Source organism: Cannabis sativa, chromosome 5 (assembly GCF_029168945.1).
Source record: "Cannabis sativa cultivar Pink pepper isolate KNU-18-1 chromosome 5, ASM2916894v1, whole genome shotgun sequence".
Lineage (NCBI taxonomy): Eukaryota > Viridiplantae > Streptophyta > Magnoliopsida > Rosales > Cannabaceae > Cannabis > Cannabis sativa.
This window is the reverse complement of record NC_083605.1, coordinates 31,206,069-31,228,531: the sequence shown is the minus strand read 5'-3', so window position 1 is coordinate 31,228,531 and position 22,463 is coordinate 31,206,069. Positions and strand designations below refer to the sequence as shown.

Genomic DNA, 22,463 nt, shown 5'->3' with positions numbered 1-22,463 from the left:
ATATGCTTTAAAATAACAGAATATCTTGTTAAATTTAACCTTGTTAGTAGGATTAATATTAAAAATATATATAAATATTAATATTATTTATTTTAGATTAATTTAAATATATATAAATATTAATATATATTTGTAATATTATTATTTATTGTTATTTTTAATATTAGCAGTATGTTTAATTTTAATATTCTTAAATTTTAAGTTTTCTCTCTCTGCTTTGGCCGTGCAGCATTTTGCTGAAGCTATGGCGAAAACGCAATCGAAGAGGGGCGGGAAGCTGAAATCGGATTCGAAAAAACTCAAGAAAGATGGGAATCGTGCGGGGCACATGGAGATGAAATCGCAAATCAATCTTCCTGATGAGGTTGAGGCGTTAGAAATCTCAGGGAGTGAAGACGAACCAGATGAAATTGATTTGGGGAGAAGGAGCTAGGGATCGAAGGACTTTCCAGAGCCACTGTCTCCTCGAAGCTCTCTACGGGAAATTCAAAGGCAAGAGGATGTCCAGCGTGACTTTGTGAGTTTTCTTAAAGCTACAGAGCAATGTAATAGTAGTATCTCAAAAGGTATGAACCCTATTCCCCCTATTCTGAGATCTGCCAGTGTAGTGAGGAATTTAGAGAACTCTTTTTAAAGTTCTCAGCAGGATAGGAAGGTGAAGATTGATTTAGAGGACATAGAGGATGAGATTAACTATTGGAAACCATCTTTGGTGTGCTATGTGCTTGGTTCTAATCCACCATTGCACATCCTTGAAGGTTTTGCAAAACGAAAATGGTCTGAGAAAGTGGACAAAGTAAAGCTATTAGCATATGGGGTGTTTTTGATCAGATTTCATTCTATTGAGCAAAGAGATGAAGTGTTGAATGGGGGCCATATTTTCTTCAATAGGAAACCGGTCATTATGAAGCCATGGGACCCGAATTCAAGTGTTAAGAAAGAAGATGTGAAATTAGTACCTATTTGGATACAATTAGAGGGCTTAGAACTCAAGTATTGGGGAGAGAAGTCTTTGTTTAAAATTGTTCGGCAATTGGGAAAGCCTATCATGGTAGATGCGATTACTGTTGGGTTTTATGCCCTAAATAAAACTCTTTACAATCTAATTAGTTATCAATATAAGAAATTAGAAGTGATTGATGTTTGCATGAATTTTACATGCTAATGGTTTAATATGTTTATGACATTCATACACACAAAATCAGTTAAATCCAGATCATATGTTTATTCACAATTACAGTATCGTCAACACAGTGGAATGTGATTGTGATCATATGAATCAAAAGTTTTGGTTCCTGTTTCATCAGTGTTATTGGATTTACACTAATGTGATAATCAGCGATGATGTGTACTTACACTTGGAGTAAGTGTTATGTTCTTTCCAGGACATTAGTAAAGTATACTTGTTTCGAATGTATGGAGTATACATTGGACTTGACCGATATTGCAACTAAGTTAAGATATTACAAACTTACCGTTATACATATCTTTCCAAGTCAATATCAGTAGTTGATCTTAAGATTAAAAAGAATCTAAATCCTGATATGCTTGGGCTTAACTCAGGAGTGCTATTCATGTTCTTTGATTTATTAGTTAAGCCTACTTTTGGGTCAGGGTGATAGGTATATTTTGGGAACATGATAGTATGATTGAGTGGGAGTGCTGAACATAAATATGGAATCTATAGCTTCTACTAGTGTATAGAAGTTAAGTGATGATTCCCTTCGAGCTTAGCAAATAGAAGTAAATGGATGAGCTCTTGTTTAACTGACTAATTATTAGATCACTAAACACCATTTACAGGTAGCTAAGTGTTTTAAGGGGCAAAATACATTGAGGGGTGAGAACGGTAAAGAAATCCCATCTCGATGTAAATCATCTATATAGAGGATCTTTAAATCACAATAAGATTATAACAATGGTTAAATGAGATAGTATATTGGTATCGTGAAACATACAATATGCTCTATATAAGTCTGAGAGTGCAATTCTAAGTTCTAAGAATGGATTCAACGAAGAATTAATAAGTAGGAATTTACTTGGTAAATTTGGTTCACTTATTGGAAGCTTAGCATATAGATCCATGGTCCCCATTCTAGTTGAGAACATTCTGCTTGTAAGACTCATTAATTGATTCGTGATTGATCAATTATAATTCTAAAGTTAGACTATGTCTAATTTTATGAATTTTCACTAAGCAGGGGTGAAATTGTAAGGAAAAGAGTTTTCTAGGTTTATTTATTTATTAATAGACTTTATATGTCTAATTAATAATTAAATTAAATGACAATATTATTTAATAATCTATTTTAGTTATTAAATAATTAGTTTTGGCATTTAAAAGGTTAGAATTGGAAAATTGGCGTTTTTGAGAAAATAGAGATAAAATTTGATAAAATTGCAAAATTAAGTGAGGCCCAATAACACCATATGGCCGGCCACTTAAATAGATTTTTCAAATTAATATTTTCATTATTTTAATGCCAAATAATTCCTTACCTAAACCTAGAAGTTGCCTATAAATAGAAAGTGATGGCTCAGTCAAATTACACAATGCTTTCATTAGCTTTCTGACAGAAATTTCTCTCTTCAGAAAAACTGAACCTTCCTCACTTTCTACCTTGGCCGAAATACCTCTCTCTTTTCCCTTCATCTTTTTCGTGACCCTAGTGAAAGAGTAAGTGCCCACACACAGCAAGCAGTAACTCAATCATAGATTGGAAGACTGTGAAGGATCAAAACTTGAAGAAGAAGGACATTCGGGCTCAGATCTTGATTATACTCTGCTACAGAAAGGAATCAAGGGTTAGAGATCTGAGTGGAAGGAGACATTTATTCCGCTGCATCAATGTAAGGTTTGCTTAACTTTATATGTGTTTATTTATCGTTTTAGAAAGTTCTTATTTAGGATGTTAATAAACATACTTGTGAGTAGATCTAAGATCCTGGTAAAATAATTCCCAACAATTACAAGAGAAAGAGAAAGGCTTATGTTCCCAAGGATTTTGGTTGAGGTTAGCATTGAACAAGACTTACCAGGAATGATTGAATTTGAAAATGAATATGGCAGCAACACTACAGTAACAGTCCAGTACGAATGGAAGCCAAGTGTGTGTCAACATTGTTATGGAATGGGCCATGTGACTGCTGAATGTAAAAAGAAAACTCAGGCCAAGAAAGAATGGGTTGTGAAGGCAGATAATAGAGCAGAACCCAGGAAGAATACACAGGATGAAGATGGTTTTCAACCGGTATCAAAAGGCAAAAAGATCAGAATGCAAGAAGACCCTGTAGAAACCGAAATACAGAATGTGTTTAGTATTTTAGATGGTACAGGGGAAGAGCAACAAGAGGAACAAGAAACTGAGATTGGGGCCATACAGATCAATACAAGAGGGGGGGGGGGGGAGATCCCTCTCTTGGAAATGGATAAGTTCCTTTGTTGGAATGTCCGAGGGGCCAACAACACTCAAAAACAAAGAGCAATCAAGCAACTTATTCATAATCAGGGTGTTGGTTTTGTGGGGCTCCTTGAGACAAGGGTCAAGGTTCACAAATTGGGAACCTTGTATCTTAATGTGTTCGAAGGATGGTGTTTCTCAACAAACATCGCTTGGCATCGAGGTGGAAGGATTGTCATTGCTTGGAATCCGGTAAGATACATTGTGGATATTATTAAATGTACAAGTCAACTAATGCATTTAAAAATCTCTACAATGGATCATACCTTTAGTAGCTTTGCTACTATCATTTATGCTTTCAATAATAAAGCTAGGAGAGAGACACTATGGAAAGATTTGGCAGCTTTAGCAACAATGGAGAGCTGGTTTTTAATGGGAGACTTTAATGATATTCTCTTAAAGGAGGAGAGAATAGGACATAAAGTCAAGTATTATCCAGATATAGCTTTTGCAAACTGTGTTGAGCAGTGTCGGTTGGAAGATGTGAAGGCAACTGGGAATTTTTTCACATGGTCAAACAAACAACAAGGGAAAGATAGAATTTGTTCAAAAATTGATAGAGTTATGGCTAACCAAGCATGGCTTGATCAATATCTGACAGCAGAGGCGAACTTTCTGAGCGAAGGGACATTTGATCATTCTCCTTGTGTGTTATCCTTGTATTCAAGGAGAGTTGAAGGAAGGAGTGTTGGGTTTTATGCCCTAAATAAAACTCTTTACAATCTGATTAGTTATCAATATAAGAAATTTGAAGTGATTGATGTTTGCATGAATTTTACATGCTAATGGTTTAATATGTTTATTACATTTACACACAAAATCAGTTAAATCCAGATCATATGTTTATTCACAATTACAGTATTGTCAACACAGTGGAATGTGATTGTGATCATATGAATCAAAAGTTTTGGTCCCTGTTTCATCAGTGTTAATGGATTTACACTAATGTGATAATCAGCGATGATGTGTACTTACACTTGGAGTAAGTGTTATGTTCTTTCCAGGACATTAGTAAAGTATACTAGTTTCGAATGTATGGAGTATACATTGGACTAGACCGATATTGCAACTAAGTTAAGATATTACAAACTTACCGTTACACATATCTTTCCAAGTCAATATCAGTAGTTGATCTTAAGATTAAAAGAATCTAAATCCTGATATGCTTGGGCTCAACTCAGGAGTGCTATTCATGTTCTTTGATTTATTAGTTAAGCCTACTTTTGGGTCAGGGTGATACGTATATTTTGGGAACATGATAGTATGATTGAGTGGGAGTGCTGAACATAAATATGGAATCTATAGCTTCTACTAGTGTATAGAAGTCAAGTGATGATTCCCTTCGAGCTTAGCAAATAGAAGTAAATGGATGAGCTCTTGTTTAACTGACTAATTATTAGATCACTAAACACCATTTACAGGTAGCTAAGTGTTTTAAGGGGCAAAATACATTGAGGGGTGAGAACGGTAAAGAAATCCCATCTCGATGTAGATCATCTACATATAGGATCTTTAAATCACAATAAGATTATAACAATGGTTAAATGAGATAGTATATTGATATCGTGGAACATACAATATGCTCTATATAAGTCTGAGAGTTCAATTCTAAGTTCTAAGAGTGGATTCAACGAAGAATTAATAAGTAGGAATTTACTTGGTAAATTTGGTTCACTTATTGGAAGCTCAGCATATAGATCCATGGTCCCCATTCTAGTTGAGAACATTCTGCTTGTAAGACTCATTAATTGATTCGTGATTGATCAATTATAATTCTAAAGTTAGACTATGTCTAATTTTATGAATTTTCACTAAACAGGGGTGAAATTGTAAAGAAAAGAGATTCTAGGTTTATTTATTTATTAATGGACTTTATATGTCTAATTAATAATTAAATTAAATGACAATATTATTTAATAATCTATTTTAGTTATTAAATAATTAGTTTTGGCATTTAAAAGGTTAGAATTAGAAAATTGGCGTTTTTGAGAAAATAGAGATAAAATTTAATAAAACTGCAAAATCAAGTGAGGCCCATTACTACACCATGGCCGGCCACTTAAGTTAGTTTTTCAAATTAATATTTTCATTATTTTAATGCCAAATAAATCCTAACCTAAACCTAGTAGTTGCCTATAAATAGAAAGTGATGGCTCAGTCTCATACAATGCTTTCATTAGTAATCTGACAGAAATTTCTCTCTTCAGAAAAACTTAGCCTTCCCAACTTTCTATACCTGGCCGAAACCCTCTCTCCTCTTTTCTCCTTCATCTTTTTCGACCCTAGTGAAAGAGTAATTGCCCACACACAACAAGCAGTAACTCAATCATAGATTGGAAGACTGTGAAGGATCATACTTGAAGAAGAAGGACATTCGGGCTCAGATCTTGATTATACTCTGCTACAGAAAGGATTCAAGGGTTAGAGATCTGAGTGGAAGGAGACATTAATTCCGCTGCATCAATGTAAGGTTTTCTTAACTTTATATGTGTTTAATTTATCGTTTTAGAAAGTTCATATTTAGGGTGTTTAAACAACATACTTGTGAGTAGATCTAAGATCCTGGTAAAATAATTTCCAACAACTGGCCTCAGAGCCATGGTAATTGATTTACTTACATGAAATTTGGACTTTAAAACGATTGTTTGTTTGTTTTTGGATAGTATCATGTTGTATTGAGTGTTATTTGATGATTGATTGATGTTTGTAAATTTTCGTGAAAAATAATTGTGATTTTGTTTCTGGAATTATTTTTATTGGATAGTATGGAAAAAATTAAGCAAGTTAGCCTTTTACAGAACTCAATTTCGATTTTATTTGAATTAGTTATGAATTTTTGAAGATTTGAAAAAATCGGGTACATCTTTGAAATTTTCATGATCGCGAAAACTGTCCGTACAGTTCACAATTTTTTCGTTTTTCTTCGATTTTTCATGCTTTTTCATGGAATTAACTTCCGATTTTTTGTATAGTTTTGTATATATACTATTACTATTCCTAATTCAATTCTAATTATCATTTTGAATTAATTTTATATTTTTTAAATTTAATTCAAGATATTAGTGTAATTTGAATTTGAATAGAATTAGTATCTATCTTCTTGCTTAAAAATCTATCTTATTTTTAAATTTGATTATATCTTATCTTATTTTTAAATTTAAGGTCAGATTTTATATATATATTTTTTTAAAATTAAATCTTTTTTAGATATTTTGACCTTATTTAAATTTAAAATAAGATATTTATAATCATGTAATTTTAAATAGATGTAAGATATTTTGCTAACTTTTAAATTTTGTTATTTTATTTATTTAAATTAAATTTAAAATCTGAAAAGATATTTCATTTATCTTTTCTAATTTTTATTTAATTTTTTATTTTTAAAATAACATTTAATTTTTAAAAGTAGTTAGCAAATTTTTGAAATGATATTTAGGTTGGTTGAAACCTAATTTTTCAAAATTGTAGGTTTAATTTTAAATATATTTTTTTAAAATAATCTTGAAATTTAATTTTTTTTTTATTTTCGAAATAAATATTTATTTTTTTATTTATTTTTTCGAAAATTAAATTAAATTTTTTTTAATTATTTAATTATTTATTTTTCGAAATTGTTTATTTAAAATTAAATAAATCCTACTTCCAACTATCCAGCTAACCTTGTTGCAGGAGTATGTGGTTTTAGCTTGTATGTAAGTTTTCAAAACCTATTATTACTTGATTGCAAATAGCCATGATTACTTTTTGCCAAATCTAATGATCTGATGGCTCCCTTGGTCAAGTTAATAATTTGTAACAGGTAAATTTTACAATCTTCTTTCATCTGTGTATGACCTAGCAACATGATAGGATCCATCCAAAGTGTGCCTGTGTGAGCCTATATGTTTATTTTGTTTTAATATAGATACATATAGGTTGTTGCTAAATAAAATGTCACACCATGATAGATTTTATTTAGGTCCATTTAGTTATTGGACCTATTCAATTAATAACAGTTATTTATTTTAAGGTTAAATTCCTCTCTTTTGGGCCTTGTGTGAGAGTTGGGAGCCATAGAAGTGGGTACGACATACTGAACCCAACACCCCCTCACATGAACTACCCCAATTGTGAAGGCCCATTTGCCTGATTTGAATAACTGTACTAGGTTAATTATATTAGTTTGACCTAATAAAATTGAATTAGCAACATAATTAACTTTTAAAATATATGAAATTTATTTTCATTTTAATATTTTAAAGTTAATTTTAAGAAAAACACTTTTAGTTTAGATATTATTTCTAGACAAACTATTTGTATTTTTCTTGTATTTAATTAAATATAGAATTTTAACTAACTAAGATTCTTTCTGGAGCTTATTTAATTAAATATTCCTATTTAAGTTATAAATTAGTTGTAACAACTGATTTTTCTTATCTAACTTAAATTTGAATATTTGATTTAAATTTTAAATCAAGTTGAGGAATCCTAAGCATTAATTATTAAAGATTCTTAAGATATTTTTTAAGTTAATATCTTTTCGAATATTAACTTAAAATGGAATATTTTAGATATTTTTTTAGGTTAATATCTTTTCAAATATTAACTTTAAAAAGATATCTTCAAATTAAGTGGTTACAACTTAATTTTTGATATTTAATTAAATCTAAATTTGAAATTATTTAAGTTTTAGATTTTTTCTATCTAACTTAAATTAGATATTTTTCAAATTTTTGAAAAGATACTTAGTCAAATAAGATATTTTCTAGATAGTAATTTCTAGACTACTTATTATTTCTAATATTTAAATAGGAAAATATTATACTTTGTGAAATTAATTATTTAAATAATTAATTTTGGTACAATTTTATTAAGTATATTTTTCCTAGTATTAAATAGAAATTAATAATTAAGCCTTCTCTACACTTAATTATTTATTTCTTGAATTTAATACATTTAATTAACTTGAAGAATCTAAATATCTAAGTTGATTTTCATCATGATACTTAAATATTTATTGATTTTTCATGACACTTAATTAAATAGAAAATTTTTTTAGGTTGAAATTTAATTTTTCAACTTAAATTTAAATAATTTTCAATATATATATTTTTCTTAATTTTATTAATCAATTTCGAAATTTACATTTTAATTATGCAATATTTTCGAATTTTTTATTTTGAAAAATAGATTGAGTTGTAAATTAATTATTTATTTTAATTAATTCTTGGACCAACTACAATCAATGATTTTTTCATTTAATTGATTAATTTAAAATAAATGAATTTAAAATATATATATATATATTATTAGAAATTGAATTAACTAGTCAAAAGAAAATCTAGATAGGTGATATTTTTGCTTGAAGTATTTCTTTTCTATTTTTTTATTATTTTCGAAAATTGTATATTTTTAATATATACTTAATTTTTCGAAATTCAATAAATATATTCTCAGAGAAAATTTTTAAGTTGCTAATTATTTAATTTAATTCAACTTAAAGTAATTTCCTTAATATTTATATTTAAGATTATTACTAAGGTGGAAATAATTAATTTTATTTCAATCACCATCTAAGTATAATTTTATAAATATTATATTAAATTCTTATTTTGAATTTCAATTCTAAATTTTGAATTTAATGAGAATTTATTTATTAGAATAATAAAGAAAATACATTTTAAATAATGAGCTTTATTATTATTAAGATATTCGATCTCCATCGTGGGTTTTACACCGCGTTTGTTTTAGTGAGTAATCCTCCCTAATGGAGGAACGTTCATTAGCAATTTCGCACCGTTTAATCTCGCATGATAAGTGGTTTGTAAGTGTTTTATATGGTATAGATCACCCTCATGGTGGCGACCATATTTGACTTGCGAATTGCGAAACAATGGTAGAAGCTCATGAGATAGAATAGCCTTGACTCTCGCCTAAACGGGACAACACTGGATTCCAATCTTGATCGAATAAAAGGTTGCTAGAATGTTTAACATTTTAGATGAGCTGACAACTCTATTCAATGAATGGTAGCTTTGACTCTCGCCTAAACGGGACACTGATATCAGTTTGTTGAAAAACCTTGGAAATTATTTAGGATTGAATTTTTAAGTATTTTCTCATATCATTCCTACTTGCTATGTGCTTATAATTTCTGAATTGATTTTGTGTGTTAAACCATTATTTAATTTCTATTTGTTGATTTCTATTATTTTGTAGTATCCTGTATTATCAGAATGAATCCCATGTTATCACTGTTGACTGAAAACAAGCTGAATGGATCTAACTTTAATAAATGGAATGAGAACATTAATATTGCTCTCATAGAAGAAAGTGCCTTGTTTGTTTTAACTGAGCCGTCACCTGAAGTGCCTGGGGACAATGCATCCAAAGCTGTGAAAGAAAAGTATGAGCGTTGGCAGAAAGCAAATGACAAAGCTCTATACTTTATGCTTTCTTGCATGGTTGACACCCTCAAAACTCGGTTTTCTAAAACTGAGAAGGCTGCTGAAGTTATGACGAAGTTAAATGAGCTATTCGGTAAGGCATCACTTCAGTCACGCTTTGACGCGACTAAGAAGTACATTAATGCACGGATGGAACCTTATCAAAACGTGCGTGACCATGTTCCCCTCATGTCTAGTTATTTCCAAGAAGCCCAGGATCATGGTGCTGAAATGGACAGTGCTACTCAAGTTAGTCTTATCTTGAATAGCCTGACTCCAGCATTTCTACCATATACATCAAATTATGTCATGAATAAGAAGGAAATTGACTTTCATGAATTAGTCAATGACCTTCAAACTTATGAAAATTTGATTGGAGGATCCAAGAAGAAAGGGAGTAAACCTCATAATCCTGGGAATGGTAATGGGACGATGAAACCTGAAGCAAATGTTGCCTCTGCTTCAAAACCCAAATCGAAGAGGAAGTGGCACAACACCAAGAAGCGAACAAAAGCCAATAAAAAGGCTGCTCCTTCCGGTGATGCTACACTTAAAGGAAAGTGTTTCTACTGCAATGAGAAAGGTCATTGGAAACCCCAGTGTCCTAAACTTCTTGCAAAGAAACAAGGTATTTCCATTTATAAACTTTAAGAGTTTTAGTGAATTATTATCCAATTGGATTTATGATTCTGGACTAAACTTTGTTTATTTGTTTTCTTCTTCTTATAGGCCAAGCTACTTGAACTCAATTGAGTTGGATCAGAAAGCTGGACCAAGGGTGAAATCGTCCAGATGAAGATGAAGCTCTTCAATTTTTTGAATTAATTGTTTTAGTTTAAAGACAATTTGGATTTCAAATTTTAGTCAGGGATATTTATCCCTGTTTCTCTCATATTGTTGCAATACATTTTTTTTTTATTATTAATAAAGTTTTATTTTTGAAATCACCATTGCAAATTATGAGATTGAGCTTCATTTATTTCATCTTCATCAATTATTACCACATTATATTTGTATGTTTGTATGTGTAAGTGTTTTTATTATTGATGCAAATTCTATAATATTTTCAACTCTTCATAGAGTTATATTATATAAACACTAGAAATTATTTCTATGTTTATCAATAATTGTTAATTCTCATACAATTATTAAGAATTTGTTTAATAAAAGGATCTTATGATCTGATAGGGGTGGAGAAAAGTTAAGAAAACTATGCAGTTCAACGATCTTTTATATCTAATGAACTCTGGATAGTATTCAACTCCACATAAACTCTATCACACTAAGAGAATCATGATCTTTACAACCTTTAGGGGTGGATCATAATCTCTATATACTTAGGGGTGGAGGTTATCCATAGTACCCTATATGTATATTCTTAGGGGTGGAGTCTATTCCACAATTCCCTATGAAACACATATCTTGTTTAAACATAGAAGTAATATAATGAGTCAGCTATTGTCAATATAAATTCTTGATTTTGATTGTATGTTCCATTTCGATTTTACTGTTGAAAGTAAAAGTTTGATACCTTTGAAAGTTCTTTGTTAAAGTTTCACACTACCTTAATTGAGTGGGAGAATTTTAAAGTTCTATACCCATCTTCATTAGGTTAATAATTGTGATAGGTACTTAAGAACACTACTGAAAAGCAAATCTAACCATTCACATGGATAGGTATAGCTTATCAGAATTATGAGAATAAGATAAAGAACTCTAGTTCAGTCCATTCGAATGACTTGAACCAAGAATTCTTAATCCTCATAAAATTTGATGGTATCTTAATTTTGATTACTTTATCTCTGGCATGTATTTTTCACTTCAAATACTAGTCTGCTATGTTGATGACTTAGTCTTAACTTAAAGTTTTAAGACTAATACAAAAGTCACAACTAGGTAACTCTCTAAACAATCAGAGGTTAAAAGTATTATTTAACCAGACATCTGCTATTGAGTGGGAGCTATCTGAGATGTAATCAAATAGGGAACATTAGAAGATATTCAAGAAAGATTTATGAAAGTGATCTATATGTTAGATATTAAGGAACTGTGTATCAGTTGTCTTTGTATCTCACCATCTAATTTCGATTTATATGAGATGGTGCTTACTTTGGGGGTGGAGGAATTATTGAATAATAATTCAAGCTCTACCAGAGAAGAATTGTAACTTGGTCTATTCGAAAATACCAGAAAGTTATATCACTGAAGAAAAGTCTACACTGTATTATCTCAATTACATATTTTAAAATATGAGAGATATGTCTTCTGTTAATTCAGATGTACTTTTAAAACAGTAAAGATTTCAGTATCCCTTGATGAGTAAAGCATATAGTAAAGGATGTTTCATAAGAGTATTTATGAACTAGTTTCCAGAAGTTTGGGTGGATTCAAATATACTACACTTGATCTGAAGATCAAGACATCAGATTGACCTATTTGCACAGTTTGTTTTATATTAGTGCAAGTGGGAGTTTGTTGGGTTTTATGCCCTAAATAAAACTCTTTACAATCTGATTAGTTATCAATATAAGAAATTTGAAGTGATTGATGTTTGCATGAATTTTACATGCTAATGGTTTAATATGTTTATTACATTTACACACAAAATCAGTTAAATCCAGATCATATGTTTATTCACAATTACAGTATTGTCAACACAGTGGAATGTGATTGTGATCATATGAATCAAAAGTTTTGGTCCCTGTTTCATCAGTGTTAATGGATTTACACTAATGTGATAATCAGCGATGATGTGTACTTACACTTGGAGTAAGTGTTCTGTTCTTTCCAGGACATTAGTAAAGTATACTAGTTTCGAATGTATGGAGTATACATTGGACTGGACCGATATTGCAACTAAGTTAAGATATTACAAACTTACCGTTACACATATCTTTCCAAGTCAATATCAGTAGTTGATCTTAAGATTAAAAGAATCTAAATCCTGATATGCTTGGGCTCAACTCAGGAGTGCTATTCATGTTCTTTGATTTATTAGTTAAGCCTACTTTTGGGTCAGGGTGATACGTATATTTTGGGAACATGATAGTATGATTGAGTGGGAGTGGTGAACATAAATATGGAATCTATAGCTTCTACTGGTGTATAGAAGTCAAGTGATGATTCCCTTCGAGCTTAGCAAATAGAAGTAAATGGATGAGCTCTTGTTTAACTGACTAATTATTAGATCACTAAACACCATTTACAGGTAGCTAAGTGTTTTAAGTGGCAAAATACATTGAGGGGTGAGAACGGTAAAGAAATCCCATCTCGATGTAGATCATCTATATAGAGGATCCTTAAATCATAATAAGATTATAACAATGGATAAATGAGATAGTATATTGATATCGTGGAACATACAATATGCTCTATATAAGTCTGAGAGTGCAATTCTAAGTTCTAAGAGTGGATTCAACGAAGAATTAATAAGTAGGAATTTACTTGGTAAATTTGGTTCACTTATTGGAAGCTCAGCATATAGATCCATGGTCCCCATTCTAGTTGAGAACATTCTGCTTGTAAGACTCATTAATTGATTCGTGATTGATCAATTATAATTCTAAAGTTAGACTATGTCTAATTTTATGAATTTTCACTAAGCAGGGGTTAAATTGTAAAGAAAAAAGATTCTAGGTTTATTTATTTATTAATGGACTTTATATGTCTAATTAATAATTAAATTAAATGACAATATTATTTAATAATCTATTTTAGTTATTAAATAATTAGTTTTGTCATTTAAAAGGTTAGAATTGGAAAATTGGCGTTTTTGAGAAAATAGAGATAAAATTTGATAAAACTGCAAAATCAAGTGAGGCCCATTACTACACCATGGCCGGCCACTTAAGTTAGTTTTTCAAATTAATATTTTCATTCTTTTAATGCCAAATAAATCCTAACCTAAACCTAGTAGTTGCCTATAAATAGAAAGTGATGGCTCAGTCTCATACAATGCTTTCATTAGTAATGTGACAGAAATTTCTCTCTTCAGAAAAACTGAGGCTTCCCCACTTTCTATACCTGGCCGAAACCCTCTCTCCTCTTTTCTCCTTCATCTTTTTCGACCCTAGTGAAAGAGTAAGTGCCCACACACAACAAGCAGTAACTCAATCATAGATTGGAAGACTGTGAAGGATCAAACTTGAAGAAGAAGGACATTCGGGCTCAGATCTTGATTATACTCTGCTACAGAAAGGATTCAAGGGTTAGAGATCTGAGTGGAAGGAGACATTAATTCCGCTGCATCAATGTAAGGTTTTCTTAACTTTATATGTGTTTAATTTATCGTTTTAGAAAGTTCATATTTAGGGTGTTTAAACAACATACTTGTGAATAGATCTAAGATCCTGGTAAAATATATTCCAACAAGGAGACCATTTCGGTATTTCAGAATGTGGAGTAGTTACCTGAACTTCAGCAATAAGGTTCAGGATGTATGGAACAATCGGGTATATGGGACCAAGATGTATCAAGTGATATCCAAGCTCAAAGCTCTAAAGCCAGTTCTAAAAGAGATTAACAAAGATGGTTTCTCTGATATGCACACGGCTGTCCAAAGAGCCCAGGGTGATCTAGAAAATGTGCAACAACAACTACAGCAAGATCCGCTTGATATTGAGATGATTGATAGAGAATTGGCTGCGAGAACTAAGCTAATCCGAGTGCAGCAAGACTATTCAACATTTCTGCAACAGAAGGCTAAGGTCACTTGGATCCAAAATGGAGACTTGAATACTGCAATTTTCCATGCAAGTATCAAGCAAAGAGCAAGACATAATCAGATTTTCTCCATTGAAAACCAGCTGGGTTCTAGGATCATTGACCCCAATCTGATCTCAACAGCTTTTGTTGATTACTATAAGGAGTTGCTGGGAACAAGCATGGCTAACAGAAGGACTGTTCTCAAGAAGATAGTTAGCAGGGGTGCAGTTCTGTCTACACAACAAGCTGAAGATCTGATGTTGAATCTTACTAAAGATTAAGTTAAAGCTGCTCTCTTTGACATTCCAGGAAACAAGGCCCTTGGTCCAGATGGTTTCTCGAGCTTTTTCTTCCAAGATTGCTGGGAGATAGTGGGAGACGACATATTTCAGGCAGTGACTTCTTTTCTGGAATCAGGTAATCTTCTTAAAGAGATCAATGCTACAATCTTGACATTAGTCCCCAAAAAAAAATGTCCTAACACAGTTAAAGATTTTAGGCCAATAGCTTGTTGTAATGTTATTTATAAGATTGCAACAAAGCTTTTGTGTTCTAGAATCAAACTAATTCTCCCTAATTTAGTCTCCTTGAACCAAGGAGGCTTTATTAAAGGGAGATTCATAGGACATAACATTATGATTTGTCAGGATTTGTTGAGACATTATGGGAGGAAGAATAATAAACCTTCATGTATTATCAAATTAGATCTGCAGAAGGCATATGACACTATAGAATGGGATTTTATTGAAGAAATGTTGCAGGGACTCTTATTTCCACCTAAGTTCATTAAACTAGTTATGAACTGTGTGAGAACACCTCACTTTTCATTGATGTTTAATGGCACTTTACATGGATATTTTGAGTCAAAAAGAGGTCTTCGACAGGGGGATCCAATGTCTCCTCTTCTATTCGTGTTGGGAATGGAGTACCTCACTCGAATAATGGGGAGAATAGGTGACAAAGAAGACTTCTATTATCATGACCGATGTGCAGCCACTTCTCTAAACCACCTAGCTTTTGCTGATGATGTATTACTGTTTTGCAATGGGGATCTCAAGAGTGTTTACTATCTGCTACAAGGTCTCAAGTTATTTTCTGAAACATCTGGTTTGAATCCAAATGCTACAAAATCGGCTATGTACACTTGTAATATGCCTGAAGATCAAGTTAGGAGAATTAAGGCAATATCTGGTTTTCAGCACCAATCCTTACCCTTTACTTATTTGGGAGTTCCCATTGGTGCAAAGAGAATATCTGGGAAGGAATGTGAGATCCTAGCTGAGAAAATGACAGCAAGAATCAAAGTGTGGAGTTCTAGAAATCTCTCCTTTGCGGGGAGAGTGGTTCTCATCAATTCTGTCTTAATGGCCATTCACTCTTATTGGTGTCAGGTAATGATTCTACCTAAGAAAGTGGTGTCCAATATTGAAGCTATATGCAGGAACTTTCTATGGAATGCCAAAGCTGAGTACCATGGGCCAGGTGCAATTGCTTGGGATTTTATTTGCCAACCAAAAGTAGCTGGGGGAATTGGTTTCAAGGATATAGGCTCTTGGAATAAGGCGGCAATGGGGAAGTACATTTGGGCTATTGCTAACAAAGAAGATAGTTTATGGATGAGGTGGATTAATAGTGTCTATCTTCATAATGGTGATTGGTGGGCCTATGAAACATCAAGCCAAACCAGCTGGTATTGGAGATGTTTATTGAGGCTCAAGGATCAATTTAAAATGAGTAACCAGCCCATGATGTTGCAGCAGTATACCATCTCGACAGGGTATAAGTTGCTGGTGCAAAATCCACCTAAGCTTCAGTGGACAAGACAGGTTTGGAGCCGTCTTAATGCTCCAAAACACTGCTTCATATTATGGCTTGCAATGCATCAACGACTCAAAACCAGAGATCGGCTCTTCAAAATGAAAATCATCACAGATACAACATGTATTTTCTGCTGTGATAGATCTGAAACTGCAGAACACTTGTTCTTTGCTTGTCCGAACACACTAATTTACTTGCAGGATATCAAGAGCTGGCTCGGAATGAGAACAATGCATACAAACCTTCCCAACATCATCAAATGGCTAGGAAGATTGAAGGAATCAAAATTCAAGCTGCTGGTTTTTACAGCAGCTGTTGCCGGTTTGGTGTACACTGTATGGCAGCTGAGAAATAGGAAGTTGTGGACCAAAGAAGAGAAGTCAAGCTCAGTAATTCTCAAGGAGTTAAAAACTAGTTTGAAGCTTAGAATTGAAATGTTTTGGCCAAAAAAAGTCTCAAAAGTAGACACTCAATGGTTCCAAACTTTGTAAATATATTGTAATTGTATAGCTCTTTTTTATAGGTCTATTTGGGTGCTATTTGGGTGTAATCAAATTGTTTCTTGTGCTAATACAAATTCTGATTCATCAAAAAAAATATATTCTTAAATTTTATATATGTTTTGTAAAGTCTTTTTTTGGCAAGTTAGATGCAAAAATATTTTTTTACTTTATGGTAAGATCTATTTGCATTCATAATCAATTTTCTTACCTTGTTTATTCGGTTTTTATTGCTCTTTTTTATGTTGGGAAAGATGCATTTTCAGCTGGACTTTTCTTGTATGGAAACTTCTTGTAAGAGAAGCAATTCTCTTATGGAAAGTTAGTTCTTAAAGGAAACTTTAATTATTGCATTTTTCCTTATTAAATTCGATTGTGTCTTAATACAATCAGAATATACAAACTGTTTATGGCAGGAATCAAGACCGAATACAAGATCGTACTGTTTATGGCAGGAATCAAGACCCAATATAAGAGGTGATGGTGGGTCCCGTCGCCCAGGAGGGGTATAGGCCTCGTGCTACAGGGTGGGAAGCGACCGAGCTTCACTCCACCTTAACTTGCCCTCACCAACTGGAGAACATTGTGGTGGTGGTCGGCATCAAGCCTGCGACTTCCGGGACGTACCACCGGCCGCCCCGTGACGCGGAGACGCCCAATCACAATTACGGAGGCTTCGATGCTTGGAGCCAGACGCATTTGATGACCGGGGCTATGCTTCCCTTTCAGAATTATTTCATTAATTTCCTTGTATTTGTCGGCCTTGCGCCATACCAACTTATTCCACAAGCTTACCGCCTGCTTTCAGGCTTATTTATTTTTTACTCTGCCCGGGGATGGGGCTCTCCCAGTCCGGCAGAGATTTTGTACTTTTATGAACTCGTTTCTGTCCCCAAGAAGGGGGACAAACTTAAGGACGGCTTTTACGGCTTCCGGGCCCACCCTTTGAATGAGGGCTCGGTCCCTTTCAACCAGCAAAAACACGTCAAGGAGTATTGCCATCGCTTCTTCTTCTCCTCCGGGTTCTGAGCTGTGGAGCACCCGGAGCTTCTCACGGAATGGGTTAGGATCCCTCCGTATGAGCGGACCGCGCCCACTCAGCTCTTCCACCAACGGGCCAAGACCTTTGCCACTTATGACAAGAAGGATCTTGGCGTCGGGGGATTGGTCACGACGGAGAATTACTGGAAGGCCAAGCTGATCCTAGGGCATCAGTTGGTGGAGGACTCCAACCTTTCTAAGGTTATCTGCCCAAACGTAAGGGTTCCGGCCGCGGAGAAGACCTTCCGGGATGAGATCATTGCCACTGCAGAAGAGAAGTACCGAGAGTATCTCGACTGGAAGGCCCAGGAGAAGGCTTACACCAAGGCCCAGGCAGCTGCGGGGAGGCCCCGTCGCGTTGGGAGTCCGGTTGAGAGGAGGACCCAGGCGGCTGTCGGGAGACCCCTTCGCATTGGGAGCCCGGTTGAGAAGAGGGCTCCCAGGCCAAGGCCTACCGTCCAGGTACCGAATACGGGGGCTCTTGATGCCAGTACTTCCGGCTCTGGTAAGTCCCCTTTAACAATACATTACGTCCCTTCTGTTTGCGAATATGCTAGCCTTAGGCCTGTAGGGTTCAATGAACGTCTCCTTAGGTTTAGGATGCCCTCGACCCGGTGGGGGGATCATGCAAAGGATTATTATTTCTCCAACTTAGGAGATTATTTAGGTCGGTGGGTTATGGACCTCCGGTGCCCGTCCCCTTGGATCCTTCAGCCTATCTTTCTTTTAGCTGGTTTCGTCCCTTGGACAGCTATCTCGGGGATGATGCAGCCAGTGTTAAGATTCGGAACTTTGCTAGGGCCGAATTAGAGGGTCAGGGTAGGACTAGTTTGATTGCTTTTTAAGTGTTTACTGCTTTCACAGATATTCTAACACTTAACTCTTTTCTCTTGTTGCAGCAGCTAATCCCATGGAGGCGATCTTGGCCACCCTTGCCGGAGCCCATAGTCGTGATGCTTCCCTTCCTCCAACTTCTTCCCAGATGGTCACCCCCATGAAAGCTGTTGGGTTTTATGCCCTAAATAACTCATTTCAATATAATCAGATTTACTTATTAATATAGATCAGAAATAACATTTAATGTTGCAAGGTTCACATGATTTATTTCATGATTATATGTACATAATGTATAAATTCATCTGAAACCCTTTTCACATACTTGATCCTGTTTATTGTGCCGTCAACACATTGGAAAGTAAACATGACTATGTGAATAAAGTTTCCTAGATTTATCAGACATAGAGTTTTACTGATATGATAATATACAACAGATTTTACTTGCAGTTGGAGAAGTGCTATGTTCTTTCCAGAGCATTGGTTAAAGTAAAGCTCAGGTTGGATGCATGGAGTATGCATCGGAAGGGGCCGATATTGAACTTTGACTTAGATTTAATTAAACTTACCGTAAAATCTATTCAAGTCAATATCGCCAAGTTGATCCTAGATCAAATGTTCTTAATCCTGTTATGATTAGGCTCAATGTCGAGAGGGTATTCGTGTTCTTTGATTTGTTAGTTAAGCCTACTTTTAGGTCAGGGTGATACGTACATTTTGGGAACACGGTAGTGCAATTGAGTGGGAGCACTATCATAAACATGGAATCTATAGCTTCTATCTGGCGAATAGTAAGCAAAGGATGATCTCCTTCGAGCTTGACCAAACGAACATAAATGGTGGAGTACTCATTTCACATAAGTTGAAATATCATTTATACGGGGTCAAGTGTTTTAAGGAATAAATACATTGTAGGGTGTAACGGTAATTTAATCCCTGTACAGTGTAGATCATTCATATAGAGGATCATTGATCACATTAGGATTATAAAAATGGATAACTAATGATGTGTCTATATGGTGGAACATATAGAGCATTCTATATACTGAGAGTGCAATTCTAAGTTCTATGCGTGGATTCAACGAAGAATTAATAAGTCAGTGAATTTTAGTGCTAAATTCTTGATCTACTTATTGGAAGCTCAGTTATATAGACCCATGGTCCCCCCACTAGTTGAGATAATATTGCTTGTAAGACTCATATAATTGGTTTTGATTAATCAATTATAATTCTCAAATTAGACTATGTCTATTTGTGAAATTTTCACTAAGTAAGGGCGAAATTGTAAAGAAAGAGTTATTAGGGGCATATTTGTTAATTATGATACTTTGTATGGTTCAATTAATAAATATGATAAATGACAATATTATTTAATAATTATTTATAGTTATTAAATAGTTAGAATTGGCATTTGAATGGTTGAATTAGAAAATTGGCGTTTTTCAGAAAATCAGATGCAGAAAAGATAAAACTGCAAAATTGCAAAAAGTGAGGCCCAAATCCACTAGTATAGGGCCGGCCACTTTTATAGGAATTTATCTCTGATATTTTCATTATTTTAATGCCAAATAATTCAAACCTAACCCTAGTGGAATGCTATAAATAGATAGTGAAGGCTTCAGGAAAATTACACTTTTCTTCTGACACTTTCTGAATCAGAAAAACCTGAGCCTTCTCTCTCCCTATCTTTGGCCGAACCCACTCTCTCTCTCTTCCTCTTGAATTTCGAAATTACCTTAGTGTATGAGTAGTGCCCACACACAGCAAGTGATACCTCAATCATAGTGAGGAAGATCGTGAAGAAAGACTTTCAGCAAGAAGGAGTTTCAGCATCAAAGATTCAGAGAAAGAGATCCACGTTCAGATATTGATAATGCTCTGCAACAGAAAGGAATCAAGGGCTAGATATCTGAACGGAAGGAGTCATTATGTTCCGCTGCACCCAATGTAAGGTTTCCTAAACTTTATATGTGTTTATTTCATCGTTTTAGAAAGTTCATATTTAGGGTGTTAATAAACATACTTGTGAGTAGATCTAAGATCCTGGTAAAATAATTTCCAACAAAAGCTTCTTTCAGTGCCCTTCCAAACACTATAGACTTAGTGGATGAGGAGGAGGTACTTCTTGAGGAAGCTAAAGAAGGTCAAGAAGAGCAATGGGCTCTTCCTGGGGAAGTTGAAGAAAGTGAAGAAGAGCAAGAGGTTGCTTTGGTGTGCAAGCGCAAAGGCAAGATGGTAGCTGAGGAGACACCTAAACGGCGGCAGAGGGTGGACACTCCGGCTCCGAGCCATGAATTCGGGATCCCTCCCGAGGCGGAGGAATTTACAGTGCCTCCTAGCATTGTGCTGACTTCGGTTCTCGGAGATGAGGCGAGGCAGGAGCTTCAGATAGCCAAGTACAATTATGCCCTTGACGAGTAGTCCCGAGGGCATGCTGAGGTGGAGGCCTTGAGGAGGGTTTTGCGAGAGGAGGTGCAAAATTTCCTTAACGAGGAGAACTACCAGAACCCGTGGGATCTAAACCTGGACCCCCTGACGGACTGGTTCAATCGTTTCCTCGGGCCTACCTTGGCTCCTTTTGTCGCGGAGATGACCGACGAGTACATCTCTCAGCTAACCCGGTGCGCGCCTAAGCGGTACGCTGCTTGTGCATCCTTGAACTCCGTCTTCCAAGCTCAGGATCTCAGCCACTCCTTGGCCGCGGTAAGTATTCTGTGATTTACTTCTTTTTTCATTATTTTGCTTAAGGCCTTTACTCACTCTTGCTTCCTTTTCCAGCTTGCTGCAGAGGCCGGCCGCCTTTCCAAAAACATAATTAATCACGGCTTCGTCTTGTCCGAATTTGGGGGCATAGATAAAGTCGTGAAGATCCTGCAGGACCTGTCTGCTGAAAGGCGGTCGCTCCAGGAGGAGGTTGCGCGACAGGAGGCCCTTGCTAAGGCCAAGTTCGAGGAAGAGGCTAAGCAAAGGGAAGCCCAAGCGGAGGCGATGATCCGAGAGGAGGTCCTTCGGAGGGATAGGCTGGAGGTAAAGCACCGGGAAGCATTGAGGGCGGAGGGCGAGGCTGTTGCCAAGGCCAAACGCGAGCTCCGGGAGGCTAGGGAGGCCTTAGACGAAATGGCCGCTAGGGTAAAGTCCTTAGAGGAATTGCACCAGGCGGACTTGGAGTCCAGGGCTAACTTGGCCGTGGAGCTGAAGGAGCTTAAGGACTTTAAAGACCAATCCTTGAAGAAGGCTAAGAAAGATGAGCTCCTTTCTCTTATCTCCTGCAGCCGTTGCATCTAGCGCTTCGATGATGGCGTCTACATGGCCTGGTCAACAAATGGCCAGAGTATCAAGCTCGACTTCTACCCAAAACCTCCTGAGATGATTGCCAAATTCCGGGAGAAGAAGAAGAAGATTGACGCCATGTTAGAGGCATGCATTGGTCCTCGCCTTCCTCCTCGCATTGACTAGGCCGTTCCAAATCCAACCCATTACAACCCAGATTTTTCTTATCTCTTTTTTTTTTATTTATTTATTTACAGCTAATTTGCTTTTATTTAAGACAATCTTTATTTAATAGTTGTTTTATTTTTTGAGGGGAAACAATGGTTAAGACCTATCCCCGGGCCCTTTGTATTTTTTTTTACCTGCCCTTAGGGCCAGGTTTCTATATATATGATCCTTTTTTATGCACA

The 22,463-nt window shown here is 34.9% G+C and overlaps 1 protein-coding gene across 1 annotated transcript; it reads left to right on the top strand.

The window, feature by feature from the left end:
- The first annotated feature begins 244 nt into the window (after positions 1 to 244).
- On the top strand, positions 245 to 22,068 carry LOC133038266 (uncharacterized). The gene is made up of 10 exons (XM_061116357.1): positions 245 to 364; positions 647 to 1,071; positions 3,071 to 4,153; positions 14,280 to 14,812; positions 14,900 to 16,797; positions 17,175 to 17,229; positions 17,325 to 17,385; positions 17,976 to 18,454; positions 18,849 to 18,934; positions 21,532 to 22,068. The coding sequence occupies exons 1-10, from the start codon at positions 245 to 247 to the stop codon at positions 22,066 to 22,068; spliced, it is 5,277 nt and encodes a 1,758-aa protein (XP_060972340.1).
- The last annotated feature ends 395 nt before the right edge of the window (positions 22,069 to 22,463 follow it).